We start from the raw sequence: 16665 nt of genomic DNA on the forward strand, positions 1-16665 counted from the left end.
AGCTGACAATATTTGACTGCAGCTGATTAAACTTGGGTGAGGCAGGGGGTGGAACTCAGGTGAGATTCATCCAACCAACCTGTGGCAATATCCTAGAATATTGGGAAAGGAAGAGATCTGTTACATCTGCTTGCATACATTATTTTGGGTCAACTTTTAAATGCTGTAATCGATGGTGCTCCTCTTCTATCACTTCTCTTTGAATAATGTTCCAGCTTAATTTGTGTCCACGAGCCCTATTCATTGTTGTGAAGTTATTAGTGGATAATTTAAAGCATGGTGTTTGACATACTGATTTAATATGTGTACAACTGATGCCATGAAAAATTAGCGTTACAAAGGTCGTGGAGCAGTTATCCACTTTTACTGTGGTTTGGCAATTTGGGGAATGCGTTCAACTTTAAATTCTGGTTAATATTATTAAATTATCACACTGTTCTCACTATAAAGTTGCTGCATCACATAAACCTTTCAGTGTGACAAGACTCTTCATCCCAGACAAAAACAAGATATTAAAACTTAACAGGCAACTGAAGAGGCCTATGGCAAGTGTTTGAAGCAAAGGCTACAGTAATTACTAGAATTGGGACACGGAAAGAGAAGCCTTGCAATAGGGAGCACTTAGCTGTTTTCAGTGGTAGAAAATGAAAAGAACTACCACAAGATCCTGAGGAAGGGGTGCCCAGAAGGAAGAGTGAGCCAGAGGTTAGGGGTACTGTATGCAGGATGTTTGGTTTTATTTAAAAAAGATTTGCACTATATTTTCTTTCAAGTAAAGAGAAATGATGGACAGAAAATTGTGCACCTGTTTTCAGGTGCATGTTGCAGTTGGGTGCAATCAAAGTTAAACTGCAAATCAGAATGCTCCTGGCTTTACTGAGGTGGGAGGGTGTTGAGTTATGCAGCGAGTCTAAAGAATAAGAAATAAGACCAGAGAACCATATACAGTAAAAGCTGTATTAACCGGCATTTTACTAACTGGAATACTCTATTAACTTGAATTTCCAATATCCCCCGAAACAAATCCTCACTTTAGCAACAGGAATCTTTGCTGAGTCTATCCAGTATGCACATCAAGTATTTCTGTTATTTACATCAGTGACACTGCCAAAAGAAGTTGCCAGGAGCCCTTCCAGTTGATATCCGCATAGGCAGAGAGAGAAAAAAATTGGGGGGGGTCTGAGTGCGTGCATGCACGCATGCACCCTCCCAGGCAGGAAAGTCTGCAGAGGAAGGGGCAGGGGGAAGGGAAAGGAATCTGCGTGGGGCAGAGCGGGCTCAGATAACTGGAATTTTTAGATAACTGGCACCCCGCTTACCCTACTCATGCTGGATAACAAAGCTTTTATTGTAATTGGAATGAATTCCAGCTATAATGAGGCAAAGCTAGACAAAGCTGTACTCCAGGACAGGGACTATACCCTGGATTCTGTTCAAACTGACGATTAAAGCACATGCATTTCAACAACCAATCTTCTTCACAACAATCTAGTGAGCCTCCAGCAGATAGGATCTGCGATGTGGTCAGAAGAGCTCTGATATTTGTACCAAGACTCTGCTAATGTGTCTCTTCAGTAACTGCAGTTAACTGGAATCTGTAGCATGGCGGGGAGAGTCAAGAGTGAGGACAGACTCAGGCACAGAGTGAAGAAAAGTCTTTTTCAGGTACTGAAATTGGTTACCATTTGCAGAGTCTCCACTTGCATTTATACCTCTCTGATGCTCGTACATTTCCACTTGATGAGCTAGTTCTGCTTTTTCCTTTTCCAGACAATTGTTTGTTAACCTGTAAGACAACATCAAATTCTTTGAAGAGTATCTAGAAATGGCATTATTACTGTCAAAATAATATTTAAATTCTCGTTTCGATATATTCTGGAAAGGGGTGTGTTTTCTTATGGTACTCACCTGAGAAGCTGAAGCTCTCTGTTAAGGCCTTGCTCTGTTTTAGCACCTTCAGGAAAATGTTTGAGAAGCTCAATCTTGGGTAAAAAAAACAAACCCATGCATGCAAATTAAGAGACACCTCATATGACAATATCTATAAAAGCTACTTGCAAACTCAAAGTCATTTTGATCATCCCATGCATAAAATACAAGAAAGGGAAAAATGAGCAGCAAGGCAGCATAATGAGAAAGTGTGTACCATACTAATCTTGGAGAAAGAGACAAAGAACTTTTTATTGGACAGAAAACCTGCACTATAAACATATTCAAGAAAAAAAGAACAAAACATGTACTTGCTGTCTCTGGATATTGGTAATATCTAAGCCTCTATAGAATTATCTACCAAATTACTGTGACTAGTCTACGAGCTTACATAGTTTATGACCTTTATATAAAGAAAGCTGTATGTACAGAAGAGTCTAGATAACTACCTTTCTAAATCTGGCTCATAAATCTTTAATCATATAAAGATGCAGCAGGATTTTAAAAAGTGTTTACATGAATTACAGCTATTAGCCCTCTACTTTCAACAGTTTCACTAGATAGCTATCTGCACGTCTCCCTACCTATGTTTCTTTGTAAACTTTCACTTCTCAAAACCAAATGGCTTGCTCTAAGTAAAAAAAAAAATCTACTTATTCTATTTTTATGTTGTTTAAAGGTGATTATAATTAACACATACCTTTTAAGCAGTAAATCATAGGGCCTGGTTTTGCAATCCTTATATGAGTAAGTATTACCTATTTTTAGGAGTAAATAAAGTTTGTAGGAGTAGACCCATAATCTATGGCTGAGAAATTACCTTTCCTCAATCTTCTTCTGTTCTCTCTGCAGGATTCTGGGTACAGGGAATAGGTCAGGGTCAAATTGCTTAAAATTCTTGTGGGATTTTTTAGTACCAACAAATACAGAAAGAAAGCATTCATGAGGTGGCACTGAGCATGGACAACAAATTATTAAAGAAATCAGACATTCAAAGAAATCACATAAATACACACTGTCTCATTACAGGATGGTATCTTCCCACGTGCAGAGTTAGAACAAATGGTACTAATAATGGCAGGCTTCAGATACTCCTGAAAGTGAGAGCCATAAGAGTTCTGCTCCAGGCAGCCAGGGAATGATGCTATTTTAGACTAGTTTTGGTGAGCGATCTTTCAGAAGAGCTAGTCTTAAAAAATAACTTGGATCAAATAATCACAAGTTGATTTTATTTTAAATTAACTGGAAGTCTAAAAATAGGTTTGTGATTAAGGTTTTCAATTATAAAATTGTCATATTTCTTAGAAATTAAAGGTGCTAGTTAGTGAAATCAATGGGGCTTAAGATTTCCAGGACTTAAAAATGAAGGTGGCTTGGACTTTGTTTAATGCAAAGATGAACAAGTATTTGGAAGCTACATTGTAAACAAGGGTAAAATATTTGTAATGTAGGGTTCCAGACCCAAGCAGAAGAGTAATTCAAAAGAGAGACCTAGAGTAAATAGAGCCCACAAAGAATAGGAAAAGGGACAAATTAGCAAAGAAACCTGTGTGTAGGAGGTCAGAAAGTATGAAATGATGCAAGTCAAGCTGGCTTTGACCTTGCAAAGGAAATGGCAAAAAACCATTTGGTTATATTAAAGAGAGGGAGAGAGAGAGAAAACAAACAAGGTAAGTTAGAGTGGGCCTGCTACAAGCAAGAATTGAGATGAATTAAGGACATGCAGGTATGGCAAAAACACTAAATGAATAGCTTGCCTCATTTAAAATGAGCAAAGCATAGAGCACTTCAATTTTAAAATGTTTCAAAATAATTCAGTATTCTGTTTATTGTGATGTCTTTTGACTGCCTACATATTTCTGGATAATATCATGCAAACATTAAAAATAAAGGAAAAACCGCCAGATATTAATCATAGAAGTTGAGTCCTGAGGTTAATTACTCTGTGATAGTTAAAGGAATTCTGCCAAGTTGGGTTAAAAGTTTGACCAAACTTTTTTATTTGAATATATTTGACTGAAAGACTGAAAAACAAGAAATCAGTAAGATCTGCAAAAACAGGCTTGGAAGCATCTCTGGGTGCATCTACACATACTTAATGCAACTTGATAAACTCTGGAATACGTTGCTCCTGGGCACAGCGTCTACATGTGTGCCTGCGACAGCAGCATTTTGAGCTGGGGTGTAGCAGCCTCAGACTGGCAGTAGGCTCAGAAGGGGTCAGCCCTGGGCTCCACTCAGCATCATTAGGTGGTGGAAAGGTTGGCTGGGGCACCAATATGCTGAAACTGCAGAGCTGTGCGGCAGACCCTCCAAGTCTGCTTCCAGCCCAGGGTTGCTCCATCCTGGCTCAAAGTGCTGCTGTCTTGGTCACCATTTATGTGTGTTGCAGAGCAGTAAATGACTCCATTGTAAGATAGTATTGTACCTGATAGTACTATCTTTATGACAGGGTTAATTAATTTACTGTGTCCTAATACCAGCACACATGTCGACAGTGACACTTTACTACAGAGCTAACTAGCCAACTCTGCAGTAAAGTGCACATGTAGATGCACCCTCTGGTTTGTACATTTATAGAACAGAGTATTAAACAGTGACACAATATCAAACTGTCCGCTAAATTCTGTAGGGCAAGGGTGTCAAACATACAGCCTGCGGGCTGCTGGAATTTGGGGTTATAGCTATCAGGGGTTGGGGCCAGCCACAGGATCTGGGGACCTCTGCAGGGAGGGTATGGCCATTGGCAGCAGGAAAGTAAGCAAAGGCTGTGCTGACACAGCTCTGCCAGCTCTGCAGCGGCTTCTTTCACTGCCACTGGCTCCACCACTGCCACAGCTGCCATTGCTGGTGACCCCTTCTCTCCTGTCCCAGCCATTGCCAGCCATTGCCCATCCTGCTGATCCCATTGGCCCCTCTGGTGCCACTACAGCTGCCCCATACCCTGGGCTGGATATGGCCCATGAGGAGCCTCATGGTTTGGATTCAGCCTAAAACATGGAGTGAGACTGACACCCATGTTGTAAGAAACCCAGCCTTGGAATCATCACCCTCTTGAAGCAAAAAAGTGTCTGTGGTATGCTCAAAGTCAAACTCAGCTGAATGGATTAAGCATGAAACTAAGGTACACTGAAAAAATCAGTATCTATACCTCAGCACTTATGAACAATACTACAATGGCAAATCTACAGAAGTGGAGAACTGAAGAAAAACTACTGATCATTTTGCCAAAAAGCAGTCTAAAAGTAGTAGTTTAAAAAATGAGAACAACCACCAATGATTTAGGGTAATCTACACACAAAGATTGCCCTAAATCATAATCTACACACAATGTGATAATCTACACACAAAGAGAAAAATGAGAACAACAACCAATGATTTAGGGTAATCTACACACAATGTGATAATCTACACACAAAGAAAGTCCTGGTTAATTTGAAGCTTAAATCCAAACAGTTGAAAGTATGGAAATACACAGTGACGGTACCATAACAATGACAAACTTACAGCAAGGCATCAGGAGAGAGAGAAAACAGAATCAGATTAAAATAGGCAATGAGGAGAAGTATGTAAAATTTAAGTAATTTTCTTTCACAGTTTTACTCAAGTTTTACTCACTTGTTCTTTTAAGTCTTGTATGTTTTTTTCAGTGCTGCGTTCATGCTCTGTTGCCTCTTGCAGCAGCTGTTTCAGTTCAGTAATGTTTTGATTTTTTTTGGCAATATCTGTTTCCAGTTCCTTCATCTTGGTTTCATACATCCTGAAAAGAAGGAATAAATTAAGGACCATTCTGCCAATACTAGTTAAGTTCCTACTCCAGAAAAATATCCTTTCCCACCCTGCAAACCTGTTATTCAGACAACCTTTTGAAAAACAAAGATGGTACTTCTACTAGAAGTTTAACCATGTGTTCAGGGAATAGAAACACAATATTTTAGTTACAGACGAAACAAACTTATCTGAAAAGGCAAAGGTTTAAGACATGGCTGTGTAACTGGTGGCCCACAGACCTCTGCAGCCACCTCTCCCACTGCTGCTCAGGACAGAGAGTTTGGGAGTAGGGGTGAGAAGGGGCATGCACCAGAGTTGCCCATCTGCTCAGAGTTCTATGAAATAACTTAGAGGATTGATAGTGTGATGAATGCTTGATTTGACAAGTGTGGAAGGTCCAAGAACAACACCTCATGCAACCAAACTAGAGTAAGGAGAACTGTGTAACCCTTGTCTGGCATTGGGTTGTCTCTTATGCATAGAGCAGTAGCAGACTGGCTTGAAAAGGGAATAGCAGCACGTGTGTGTGCATTAGGATATCTGGATGCATTCTGAAAAAAAGGGGGGTGTATTAAGTGCACGCTGTGCTGGATATAACCCTCCCTTAGGTGAAAGATAGTTGATGTCTTTTTGAACAGTGAAAAACATCATTCAAAGATACAGCCACATTGCATGGTTTTGTGATCTGGTAATTTTAAAATCAACCATCATGCAGTGTTTCCCAGTTCTCTCTCACTGTCATGTGTAGCAAGGAACTAAGGTGAATTTGGGGTCACTTGCCCTTTATTCTCCTGGGAGAAGCAGGATATATAAGGCACATGCTGGATCCCAGTTCCAAAAGGTTCTGATGTGTGCATGGGGTACATGTACACCAAGTGAGATCAATGAAACTCCCAGAAAGAGTGTTTGCTCTACCTTATAAAACAGGAGCTGAATAAGTACATCACAGTTTACATGAAATCAAGTTCTATAATGAGAATAATTCTCTTATCAAACATTATGATTTCATTCTCTGTCAAACAGATCAGAGAATGAAAAGAGCCAAAATGAGACAATTATAATACTGGATATAACATGAACAGTGTTTTTGAGCAGTTAATACAACGCACTACTGTTAACAAAAAATAACATCTCCTTAAGATCAGATAATAGCATTCTTTGACCATGTATTTTTCCTAGACAAATTAATTTTGGTGTACAAAGGAAGTTTGATGATTTAAGGTTTAAGACTATGATACCTCTTTTCCTATCCACATTCTTCCATGGAATGTGGAAGAATTGACTAGCGTCAGGTCCACCTCACCTGTTTATTATTAAATATATTAGTTTGGGAATAACACACGGATGCTTCCATTCTTTATGCCTACTCTCTAAAATCTGTCTAATACAGGGGTTCATCTATCATCATATTCCTGATTTAGGAAATAAGCTCTTTCCTCTTTTCAGCCAAGTGTTTGGATTTTTTTTCCTCACATAGTCCTTTTTTATACCTCTCCCCATTTACCACCACTATACACCTATTTATATGGCAAAGTCTGGGAAATTCAGATTACTGACCTTCGAACACTCTGGGTTACTTACATTCCCTGTTTTTGAAGTTGTCATAGTAAGACATTGAGGAACATACTTGGACAATTTGGAACAGCAAAATCTCAAAAGGTAGCTTTCAATACAGTAATTCAGCATTCTGCTGTTGCTTAGAGTGAATAACGAAAGTCTCCATAGCCTCAAAGACCAACGGAGCTGAGTAAATCTTAGTGAAGGCTAAGCTTTTGTATAATGAATATATGACAGAATATTTTGTAGAGCTTAATATTAGGTTGAGAAAACTGGCTTTAAAAGGAAGAATAAGAATTATGAAAATAGAATAAATCATTTAAAAACATTTAAAGGCAAACTCAAAAATTACTTTGCTTTTTTTTTACATTTAGTTCCTACCTTGTTACAACAATCGATTTCCATCTTTTGCTGTCAGCTCCTTCAAGTTGTGGGCCTCTGCTTTCAGCAAAATTTAACTTCTTAATAGTCTCCTCCAGCTGCACAGTCAACTTTTCATTTATTATTTCTACATTATTCTTTGCTATCCGTAGCTTCTCTGCAGCATCAGCCTCCTATTGTCCAAAGACAGAGACAAAATTATGTACACTGTGGCCAAATGGATTCACATCCCTTTTTAAAAAGTATCAAACCTGCAACATGTAAAATTAATAGGCTGTTGTGTCAACTAAAAGCACTATCTCCAACTGTTACTAATTTCACTTTCTGTTAATCTGAGGGAAGAGACAGATACTAGATCAGGGGTTGGCAACATTTATGGGCTGTGTGTCAAAAAACCCCGCAACCTCAATTTGGAAGCTGTTGGCATGCCAGGGGCAGGCGGCAGTGGAGCTGCAAGGGATCCAATCCTTGTTGTGACAACGCAGTCCTAGCCCCTACCCTATCGTGCTCCTCAAGGCGTGCATACAGCCATTGCTGGCAACAAGCTGCGACAGGGCTCCAAACCCTGGTGCAGCCGATTACAGCTTTGTGGCTGCCTGCTGCAAGCAACCTGGGCTCTAGGCAGGCCCCTGCTGCCTGCCACAGAGCCTGGGCTGCTCACAGCAGGGCTTGAAGCCACCCCACTACTTGCTGTGAGCAGCCTAAGCTCTGTGGCTGGCAGCAAGGGCTTGCCCAGAGCTGGGAGCTGGCTGTGGAACAACAAGCAAAATGGCTTCATGTGTCATGCTCTGGCAGGCATGCTGGAGGTTGCCAACTCCTGTACTAGATCATCAACAGTATATGAAGAAGCAGCCGGTATTTTGTAAAGCTTTCCATTCAAGTAATGACTTTGTTGAATTCTTCTCAGCCTGTGGGATCTGAAAAACTAGCATAGGCTTAGAGGATCCATCAAAATAGTATTTGAACATCTACAAAGGAGTGAGTGTGCAAACTCAATATTTCTGTTATCAACCATACTGCAAAAGAAGATACTTAAAATAACCAAAAAAATCATTCAAATGGCTGGATGCTCTCCTACAGTCATACCTTTTTCAAATCTTTACGTAGTCTCTCATTTTCAGCAACGATTTTTTCCATGCCTTTGGTCTTGGATTCGTAACGCACGCTCAGCTGGCCTCCCAGATGAAGTTTCAGTTTTTCTATTTCAGACTATAATATTAAACAAAATGCATTTAATACAACTTGGAAGACTCTTTCAAGTGGTCATGTGGAAATTACATTATAATTGAAATTATCTAACACATTCAACCCCTAAAGTACTTAAGACATTCTCAGATTTTATGTCACAACATTTTTCTTGTGGGGGCAGGGAGGAAGACAGGACACTTATCTGTAGGTCACAACTATTTTTATCCTAGTGAACATTCTACTACAGTAGTTATTCATATAAACTGACACTGCTGGTAGAATAATGTTTTAAACATTTTGTCTGCATGTTTGAGTGCTTGATACAGTGCCAGTATGTAGAGCACATGCAAAGATTTTCTTCTATTACAAATTTCACATATGTGGTTTTATAACTGAATTCATTTTTGGTGCCGAATATGATCATTAGGCTTAATTTTATATTTCACACACATACACACGAAGTTTGCCATGTTTTAGTGAACATAATGCTATTGTTCAGTTTTGCTTTAATTTACATAGCGAATGCTATATAAAATAGTCATTAAAAAGATAAATCAATACCTTTAGCCTCTCATTTTCATGTTCTAAGCTAACTAGTTTCTCATTAGAGACTACTCCTGGGGCCTTTTTCAGATCTTCATTTTCTTTTTGGACTCTCTCCACGACTTTTTTCATCAAACCAATAGTTTTCTCTAATTCTGGTACTGTCTTTCCACTTCTTCCAGACTATTCAGAAGGGAGAAAAAAGCATAATGAAATAACTTTAAATCTATAAATACCCCAAGAAACTATCCCTTAGTTCTCTGGCTATTTTTTTTCCTGTTTTGTTGTACTGAAAGCAACAAATAATTACAGAGTTTGGGATTAAAGCTGTGCTGTGCCGGTTAGAGCTGGGCTGCACCCGTAGCAGCACATATGCCCCCCTGCTTAAGAAGTGACAGGATTGGCCTTTTAATTAGTTTTAGTGAAAGAGATTACATTTCGCTCTCAAACGATGGCTGCCACATGGTGTGTGCACATAATGAAGCAACAAGAAAATAAACCCAAGTAGTAAGATTTTGGCATGTCTAAGATTTAAATCAAGACAGAAGCAAACCCCAAGAAAGCAAAAACACTTCTGTATGAGGGAAACATAATTATTGTTGCAAGGGCACTGTAGCACAGGGGTTAAGGTATTGCACTAGGCTCCATAGGCACGAGTTTGAGCCCAGCTTTGGACTTGTGTCAGGTTTGCTCCCAGCCACGTAAACTGTAAGCAAGTACCTATTTTGGGTGGGGGAGTTAAAGGTGGCCAGGTACAATATTAGCTTAACTTCTCCTTTGTATAACTGTATTAATCTGAAAACCACTTATTTTTTGTCTGCTTAGCTCATTTCATACTTTTGGTAAGTTTGCCTGGTGTCTTAATGATCAGTTTTCACTTTCTTTCCATACCAAATAAGAAACTAACTCAGCATGCCCTCCATGTCACATACACATGTAACCCTGTCCCCCACCACACTTTCTTCCAGGGACTATTTTTCAGTAATGCAGTTACAGAGATGCTGTTTTTAAGTTTGACCGATCATTTCTTTTTCCTGGGAATCCCTATAAATTGCTGAAGACCATTAAAAAATGGAAGGTTCAGGATGAAGCGCCCACATTCTAATATGGTCTTGGAAAGGAGGAAGAGGCTGGCTCTTTACTTGCCAAGAATATTCTGCAGATGTCGCGGATCAGTTTAATAATTGGGCTGCCTAGGTGGAATATTGCTGCTACAGGAAGTGCTCGCTTGCAGGCAGGCAAGCAGGCAAACTGGGAGGTAGCAGTCAGAGGAAAGTAACGTACTTGGTGGGGATGTACTGCTCAGGCTAAAAGAATAAAGGGAATCATATAAATGCTCCCAATAGCACTACTTGCTACTCTTTCATTCTTTGGAAACCTACAAAGCACCAACTATGGGGAGCGGGTGTAGCATAATTCACCCCATGCATAGTGTAAGATACACAAGTATGGCTCTTAAAAGTACTTGCATCTTATAGAACCACATGTATGACAGTTACAACACAAGGACAGTGGAGGAATCTTTAGAGAAATGAAATAAAAGTATGTTTCATACCCATTACAGTATTTGCATAAAGGTTAAAACAAATTCAAAATTGTGGCAAATCAGTAAGGTAGGTTAAGAGTACCTGTGGTTAAAATAAAGACTGCTTCTTTTGCAGTCTTCTTGTACATTAACAAAAAATTTTTCGTTGCTAGTAATAGGTACAATTATCTAACTTTTTAAGACAAAGTTCTTTTCTAGTTTTTAAATCCTAGTCCCATTTGTTTTGCTGTACAGTGAGTTTTATTAATTTATTTTTAAGTATTATATTTATATACTCAGGGCTACAGTCTCATTCTGGTGCAGAGATTGTAGCAGGCAGTTGTTAATCCAGGTGGCAAATTAAGGTCTGGTTCCACAAAGATTCAAGTGTGTAATTAACTTTACTCACAGCAATAATTCCATTGACAATTTGACAAGCACATAAAATGAGAGATAACTGTCCAAGTTATTTTTTCTAATTTTCTTTTGATCAATTATAAGCATCTCAGTTGTAATTTTGATCAGTAATCCCATAAATTTCAATTTTAATACAACATTTTGAAACCCATGTGCATTACTTACCCCTCTAACATTGCCTAATTTACGCTCAGCTTCTGCCTTCTCTTTTTTAAGCAGCTCACACATTTCTTTCAAGTCACCCACTTGGTCCTAGGGAATAAAACAAGAATTTTATTGAGACTTTTTCACTTATAAAAGTACATGTAGACTGTTTTAAATATTAGAAATTTTTAAACCTCAAATTTGACTTATTTCAAAAAACAAAACATTTCCCATTGCTTTACAATTCCTTACCAATCATTGCCTATAACCCATGTTGCATTATACCTTTATCCTTATAATTGTATTAATTTTATTCTATGAGGGAAATACTATTGGATGTATGCTCCTGGTCTTATACGTATATTGAATACAACATCTGTATACCATCATGACCCCTTTCTAAATTGACCCCTTCAGTTAAAACAACTGAATAACAGGGGATATTTTAAGCAGAAGAGCTTAAAAACCTGTTTAAATTGTTTTTGGTCTTGCCTGGGGAGATAAAGGTGGGCCCCATTTGTTTGTTTTTTTAAGAAAAAGAACTTGTATCAGGAAATTAGCTTCAACTATTCCATGGAACAGTTCCCTGCTCTCCAACATGCGTAATGCAAATGGCCAGTTTTTAAAGGGACCGCCTATGCTCACCATAATATATTTTAAAACTTGAAAACAGCACCGTGTGCTCTATTGCAGTTTCAAATTTAGGTCCCTCAAGCAAGCTCCACATTCATGGATTCCCCACCCCCGTGTAAGTACAGCCTCACTGACTTCAATGGATTCTGTCGATACAAAATTCATAACGCAAAATATAAAGTTATACAGACATTTTTCTTTATCTAACCCTATTTCTGCATGTTTACCTATAATGATGTCCTTTAATGATAACTTGCTGTATTCTTCATCTGCATATCCTCATTAATATGCAGTTTGAAGGGCTACCCATACCACTTTTCACTGTTTCTGGGTTTGGGTTATACTGTTTCAAATTGACTGTACAGTTGTAGATTTTGTGTCCACTGGCCCTCCCTTCCAAAACTGTGATGTTCATAGGCACAGAAATGTTGTTAATATGAAATCAACTCACTGTAAGTTCTGCAGAGGTCTGCAGTGGGGTGGACCTCAGTGGCACAAAACAGCATGTATGGGACAAGTCCAGTCAGTCTTTGGATGGTTTCAATCAGCTCAAAAGAAAAGTGCTTCTGAGCACATGATTCTATGGTTACCATATTTACTCAAATATAAAGTAAACTAGATTATATGGCCCCCCCCCCCAATAATTAGATTTTGTATATGGAAAATTTACAAATTTGTTAAAATTTTCCACATAACTCAGAATTGGAGATTTGTCTTGAATTTGCCCCCCTGCCACTGCTACAGCAGGAAAAATAAATCTAGGGGGATCAGGAAGCCCCATTGCCTCCTGCCCCCCACCAACTTCTTCCTCTCCTCCTTACTGTTAGACCTTGTTCTCCCTGAACACATGAAAAAGTGGGGCAAAGTTTGCATATAAGCAAATTACTACTGGTACCCACAGGCTTAGATCATTCAGAATTGAGGCACTGTTCCTTTTTGAAACTGCTGCAAGTTTTAGCACAGGTACTCCACAAACATGTTTAAACAGCACTTGTGTATTTAAATATAACACAAACTATACTTTTGCAATAAATAAATAAACACTCTCCCCCCTCCCCCAACCTGTCTTGTGACTGCTGTGGTTCACTTGACAGTCCAAAGCACACTTTTATTGTTACACCATTCTTATTCCTGTTACAAAACTGTCCCATGCACCCACGTTTCTATGCACCCATTTGCCTGTCACCATCATCTTTAACCATCACAATTGTGCAAAGGATCTCAGTGACTCTACTGCATTTCCTCCCTCCTCCCCCTTCCAACTCCCCTGCCTGTTTGCCCAGTCCTTTCACTCATCATTGTATTTGTTGTCGTCTCTGTCACCATCACCATCCCTGTCATCAGAGCTCTCTTCAGAACCCATCTCTGAGCAGTTTATGCCAGTCCCCTTTCTTATGATGTCTGCCATCTCTTGCCGGTCATCTTCTACCATCTTCCTGCAGCATCAGTTCATCTCGCTCAGTCCCATTTTGAAGAAGCCCTCAATTAAGAGGTTTGTGTATCTATTTACAAGCAGGTTCCCTAGTCTTCCACAGGGCATTCCTGAAGCAGGAGATGAATTGATCTAAACAGGCTATTGGTCAAGTGCCCATACAGAACCGCCTCTCTGGTCTGCATTATGAACTGTCACCACCAGGAGGAGTATGTGTATTCTGTTCCACCTCTCTCTGGCATATGGGTACTCCCAGAGGAGGTAATCAATTGTTTCTGCCTCCCACTGGCAGGTTTGCCTGGGGCACTTGGATGGGCCTCTCTGCCCCTTACTGTTTCTCCATGCCCATGCTAGGAGTGTCTGGCAGGCTACCTGCCAGGTCAAGTCTCTGTGCTCCTTCTTTAGGTCCTTCTGGAAGATTCGCTCCCACACAGCCTGGCAGCTGCTGCCGGGTAGTAGGTCCACGGGCAACATGATATCACTTGCCCTTACCACCTCCTGCATCTTACAGTAGTTTATCAGGGCTGCTTGGGCCTCGTTGTGCAGCTTGTATTTGGTCCTGGAAGTGTTTCAGGACCTCACAGAACCATGGCAACTCCATGGTCCGTGGGCTTGCATTGGTCATTGTGTGCACCCACCAGTTTTGCAGTAGCTGCCCTGCAAAATACTTTACAAAGCAGATGTTTTGGATTCTGTCTCTGTTGCCATTCTGCAGATCTGGCTCATGTATTTGGCCCAGAGAAACAGCAGAACATCTCGCATTCCTCTGCCTCCAGTTTGCTTTGTAGTGTGGTCCCATTAGTCCAAAGCCAAAAGGCTCATGATTTACAATATAATTCATTAGGCTGGGCCCCAGCAAAGTCAAGTGTTTCAAGCCATGGTGACCCCACAACTCAGCACTGCTCAGTATGTGTGTGTGTATTCCAGATACCACCCCCAACACAAAGGATCTGTGTACTAATTAACTCCCCACTCATGACTGGAACTGGGTGTTCTTGTCATGAGTCCTGAGATGCTCCAAATATTTACATGCAGATGAAGTGCAGGGCAACCTGGTCTGGCTTCACCTCATGGGGGGTGGGGCCACACTAATCGTATGCACCTGGCTGAGAGAAGGGGTGACAGAGGGATTCTGGGTGAACTGTTTTGAGACCCCATTTGGTGATGTCTGTCAGACACTTAAGGCTGGTGAAGAAGATGAATTAAAGGCACAGCTCAGCTACCAGAACGAAGAAGTTGTCAAAATATATTCAGTGTACTGGCTCAGTGTGACTCCCTAAAAGAGTTGGTGCTGAGGGGGACTACGTACAATGGGCATTGGTTGTCATCAGTGATAATCAAGCTGGTAGTAAGCCATGTAAGGTTTTTGACTGATTCAAAGGATTCGGAACTCACCTGACTAATTTGACCTGAGAGACAAAAATTTTTCCTTAAAAATAAAGGGCTGTAGATGAATCCGTTGATGGCTAAGAAGCCATCCTTGAATCCATCTAGGCCAATCCTAGAGCCAGACTCCAGCAGATCCTACAGGTGGTGGTTAAAGTGAGGGTCGGACCACAGATGTCTCAGTCTTGTTTCCTTTCCTTCCACTTCCATGCAAAGGGCACTACCCTATGTTATTCCTATGGGCTTCCCTAACCTAGCCTTGTGGTAGATTCCCATTACAACATTTATCCCATATGGGTCATGATTTTTATAGTCATGCTTAGTGCTGGCTGCATTTAATCAACTTCATAGTTGTTATTTTATTACTGATCCCATATTGCTTTTCACAGCAGTTTAATGCTAGACAGTATATTTAATGAGTTTTCCCTGTATGTCGTTACAAAACGAGCATTTTTTCCCCCCATACTGATTGTGGGGGGTGAAAGTTTTGTCTTGTATTCAAATAAATATGGTAAATTTAGGTGAAAGCCTAAGACTCACCATACTTGAAGAGCTGAAAAAGTCCTTGAGTCTGTCACAGGGTAAGGTCTAAAAGAACTGGGAGCAACCTGAAGAGGACTAGAGGAAGAACAGCAGAGATCCCAGGTGACATGAAGGGACAGAGATCCCAGGTAGCACAGAAGAGCAGGCAATACCCCCAGAAATACAAAAGATCATCAGCGACCCTCAGAGGCAATGGCCAGAGCAGGGCTCCCCAGCATCAGAGTGGCAGCAACTTTGGTATGGGCCTTCCTACTCGGCATTTGATATTTTGACGGGCGAGACTCTCAACTGACTGGGCTAGGTGGTAGCTTCCCAGATTGGTTTGCTGGTGACTATGACTGTGATTTGTTTTAGGTTTCAGTTAATGTCTGACACAGTAACTCTCAGCCAGGGTGTTCTGGCACCCTGGAGTGCCTTGAGATACTTTCCAGGTTGCTGCAGGGTGCTACACAACATTAGTAGTTAGATGTGCAAACATGATTCACATGATAAACCCAGAGATTTCAAAAAGGAATCCATAACATTAAAAAACCATTCTGACCTGCTGTGGTCTTTCTGAGTTCTTTGAAACATAATAATTGCTTTATTTTTTTCTGTAGTTAAAAAAATAAGTGAAAACTAAAGAGCTGGAATTTTCTGAGAGGTGCCTTGAGTCTATCAAGGGGTGCCCCGAGTCTAAAAATGCTAACAACCATTGGTTTAATAGTTAAATTTCTCCTTAAGGTGTATGATTGTTTCTCTTTGTCCTTGTAATAAACTATGTTTTAATTTAGTGTTTGCTTTTAAAGGGGAAGTTTGTTCATGGTAGATCATCCAATTAAAATTTGATTTTCCAAGGTTTCTGGTTGGCAGCTCCACCTACATTTGAAATGTTGATATAACCCCCAAATGTGAACTTGGCCCTTGTTATTTCTTTCCTGTGCCCGGTAGAAAAATTACACTTAAAAACACATTAAAAGGATTGTTTGAAAATATTACCTTTAACCTTGGCAAATCTTTATTAGCTTGTTCTAACTGAAATCTTAATTCAACATTTTCAGATGATAGTCTCAAATTCTCCTTCTGAAATTCCTGTTCCCTTTGATATTGGTCATCTGATCCTATTCCTGATGTCTTCATGAGAAATTAAAGAGAGAGAATACATTATTTTTAAATGTTAAGGCATTCCTTTTTATCTGTGTTATATAAAATAATCTGAAAAAGAAAATTCTGAGGC

General features: G+C 39.9%; 1 protein-coding gene across 6 annotated transcripts in view; it reads right to left on the reverse strand.

Annotated features, from left to right (window-relative positions):
* CEP290 (centrosomal protein 290) overlaps positions 1-16665 on the reverse strand; it is a 118121-nt gene that overhangs the window by 8468 nt on the left and 92988 nt on the right. For 4 of the 6 annotated variants that reach the window (XM_019514828.1, XM_019514826.1, XM_019514831.1 and 1 more), the window contains 8 exons: positions 16428-16562; positions 11477-11563; positions 9388-9552; positions 8725-8847; positions 7639-7811; positions 5548-5689; positions 1909-1982; positions 1683-1786 (listed from right to left, as the gene is read on the reverse strand). In XM_019514828.1, the coding sequence (XP_019370373.1) occupies positions 1683-1786; positions 1909-1982; positions 5548-5689; positions 7639-7811; positions 8725-8847; positions 9388-9552; positions 11477-11563; positions 16428-16562 (1003 nt within the window). The remainder of the gene's footprint in view (positions 1-1682; positions 1787-1908; positions 1983-5547; positions 5690-7638; positions 7812-8724; positions 8848-9387; positions 9553-11476; positions 11564-16427; positions 16563-16665) is intronic. The other 2 variants (XM_019514827.1, XM_019514830.1) reach the window with 2 other exon arrangements.

Source organism: Gavialis gangeticus, unplaced genomic scaffold (assembly GCF_001723915.1).
Source record: "Gavialis gangeticus isolate Ggan-Ray unplaced genomic scaffold, GavGan_comp1, whole genome shotgun sequence".
In the NCBI taxonomy this organism is placed as follows: Eukaryota; Metazoa; Chordata; order Crocodylia; family Gavialidae; genus Gavialis; species Gavialis gangeticus.